General features: G+C 32.7%; 1 protein-coding gene across 1 annotated transcript; it reads left to right on the forward strand.

The window, feature by feature from the left end:
- Window positions 1-285: 285 nt before the first annotated feature.
- Window positions 286-2459, forward strand: LOC111893962 (bidirectional sugar transporter SWEET14). The gene is made up of 6 exons (XM_023890034.2): window positions 286-450; window positions 1011-1047; window positions 1136-1346; window positions 1443-1604; window positions 1733-1852; window positions 1933-2459. The coding sequence occupies exons 1-6, from the start codon at window positions 402-404 to the stop codon at window positions 2233-2235; spliced, it is 882 nt and encodes a 293-aa protein (XP_023745802.1). The 5' UTR covers window positions 286-401; the 3' UTR covers window positions 2236-2459.
- The last annotated feature ends 211 nt before the right edge of the window (window positions 2460-2670 follow it).

A 2670-nucleotide genomic window follows, 5' to 3' on the forward strand; every position in this document is an offset into this window, starting at 1 on the left:
GACCACTTTGAGAACTTAAAATGAAAATAAATTGAAGGGTTAGAATTTAGAAATCAAAAAGCAAAGTTTAAAGTTTAGGTTGGGAATGAGCGATGGTATAGGGCCATGAACACCTGTAAGCGATTGTGTATGTCCACTCGATATTAACAAAGATTTTGAGCTTCTTGCTTTCTACTAATTATAACTTTAAAGTAAAGAAACACGGTTGTGTATATTGATGGGCCCACCACTATCAACACATCTTGCCCTATATAAACCCTTCACTTGACCCTTTTATATGCACCACCCATCAGGACAAAGAGGTTTAAAGAGAGACAACAAAAGTAGAGAGAAAGAGAGAATTCAAAGTTCTCTGAATCTCTTTGTCTGTGTTGAGTGTGTGTGTAAACTTAGAAGAGAAGATGACTGGAGACAGCTTTGCTCATCTTACACTTGCATTTGGCCTTCTTGGTCTCTCTCTCTCTCTCTCTCTCTCTCTCTCTCTCTCTCTCTCTTTATATATATATATATATATATATATATATATATATATATATATATATATATATATATATATATATATATATATATATATATATATATATATATATATATATATATATATATATATATATATATTCAGAAAATGTCTTAACAAAAATACAAAAATGTATTTTCCCTACTTTTCTCACAAAAGAAATTATTGTGGACTCTTGAAGTTTTGTGACCATTGATTGATGCACTTTTGCTGACTTATAACTAAAAAGCTTTAAGTTATCATAGCTCTTTTATTGAAACAGTAGATTATTTCCTAGCATTTTGCTACTTCTATACAAATATGTGTTTATTACTCTCTCTGATGAATGAGTATATAACATTACCTTGGATCTTATAATAAGCATACAAAAATATATGGTCGATTGGTGAAATTTTGTGACCGCTGTTAGTAAATAATGGTTAAACTTTAAGTTATTATGTGGTTTTTAATCAAGTCTTCTTTTCTAACATCATGCTTCTTAAATATGTTGCAGGCAATGTTGTGTCATTCATGGTGTTTCTTTCCCCATTGTAAGTCTCTTTGTTTACTATGCAATCTTTTTATAATAAATAAGTTTAAGCTGTGTTTTTACTGACTATCTTTTTAATTATTTCACAGGCCAACGTTTTATAAAGTTTACAAAAAGAAATCAACAGAAGGGTTTCAATCAGTGCCTTATGTGGTGGGGTTATTTAGCGCCATGCTTTGGATATATTACGCATTGCTTAAGGCAAATGCGATGCTTCTCATCACCATAAACTCCGTTGGTTGCGTCATTCAAACCTTCTACATTTGCTTCTTTCTCTTTTACGCACCAAAGAAGGCTAGAGTATGTGATAGTGACCTTTACTTTAATAAAAATTTAGCTATTAGTTTAATTCATGAAAAGATCGATATATAACGCAAATATTTTTTTTCAATGCAGGTCGAAAGCCTAAAGTTAATCATGTTGATGATAGTTGTTGGCTTCGGATTGATTGTTGTCCTAACTCAGTTTCTTGCTAATGGGACCACTCGTGTCGCAATAGTTGGATGGATTTGTCTCGTGTTCGCCTTGTGTGTTTTCGTGGCACCATTGGGGGTGTTGGTGCGTATATACGTATAAAGATTAATATATACATATACAAATTTAATGAATAACAATGATGAATAGTGATTATAAGTGATATATGTTCAATAAAATTATCTAATGAATTATTGCTAACTTTTATGTAGAGACAAGTAATTAAGACAAAAAGCGTGGAGTATATGCCCATTCTACTATCGGCGGCCCTCACCCTCAATGCCATCACATGGTTCTTTTATGGTCTACTTCTTCGCGACTTCAACATCGCGGTATGAAAATTCTTAAAAAACACGTATTACTTTCTATGAAAAATATTTTTTTTAATTAACGTTTTTCTATGTATTTACAGATTCCGAACGTACTTGGAATCACGTTTGGTGTTCTTCAAATGATCCTTTACTTTGTATACAAAAACAAGAAACCAGTTAGCGATGAAAAAGTATCCGAATTAGAAGTAAAGAGCGTCGAAACAGCAGAACCGAAAATCTCAGGAAAGAAAGATCAAGAAATCATTGATGTTGCGAAGCTAAGCGCTTTAATTAGTGCGATTCCTGTTGTTACAAAAATAAACGAGAACACCAACGATGTTGATCACGATCATTTGGTTGTTGAACCTCATGTCCCTAACCATACCATTGAAGTCGCAGCATGAACTCAATATATACGGTTTACGTCCAAACCTGCGTTCATGGTTTAGATCGTGCATATGTGAAGCTTACCATGCAGATCGATAAATTTATGCTTTTTACTGATTTGTTCTTCTCATTCCACGTTTAGTAGAAAATCATCCAACTTTAGGTTGCTAACCTCATGTTATATTGTTTCTGTATCGAAATGATGATTATCAGAATAAATGAAGCTGTTTAGGTTCAATAATTTGGTTTGGTAATACGAAAGCGATTGACATTTCCGATCATATAATAGTATTTGAGTTTTTGTTGCAAATATATCTCCTTTAATTTCCCCGGTAATAGGAGAATTACACTACATCTGACAAAAAACGAGCAACTTTAGAGTACAATATGTACCAATTTTCCGCAGTGGGTATCGATCTGTACTGTTCCTAGCTTTTTGCTATAATCTAATT

Source organism: Lactuca sativa, chromosome 5 (assembly GCF_002870075.4).
Source record: "Lactuca sativa cultivar Salinas chromosome 5, Lsat_Salinas_v11, whole genome shotgun sequence".
In the NCBI taxonomy this organism is placed as follows: Eukaryota; Viridiplantae; Streptophyta; class Magnoliopsida; order Asterales; family Asteraceae; genus Lactuca; species Lactuca sativa.

Excerpts from the sequence above, each read along its gene's own strand:
- LOC111893962 (XM_023890034.2), top strand. The coding sequence starts at position 402 with ATGACTGGAGACAGCTTTGCTCATCTTACACTTGCATTTGGCCTTCTT. Across the intron at positions 1,605-1,732 it reads TGGCACCATTGGGGGTGTTG|AGACAAGTAATTAAGACAAA; the intron begins GTGCGTATATAC and ends ACTTTTATGTAG. Across the intron at positions 1,853-1,932 it reads TTCGCGACTTCAACATCGCG|ATTCCGAACGTACTTGGAAT; the intron begins GTATGAAAATTC and ends ATGTATTTACAG.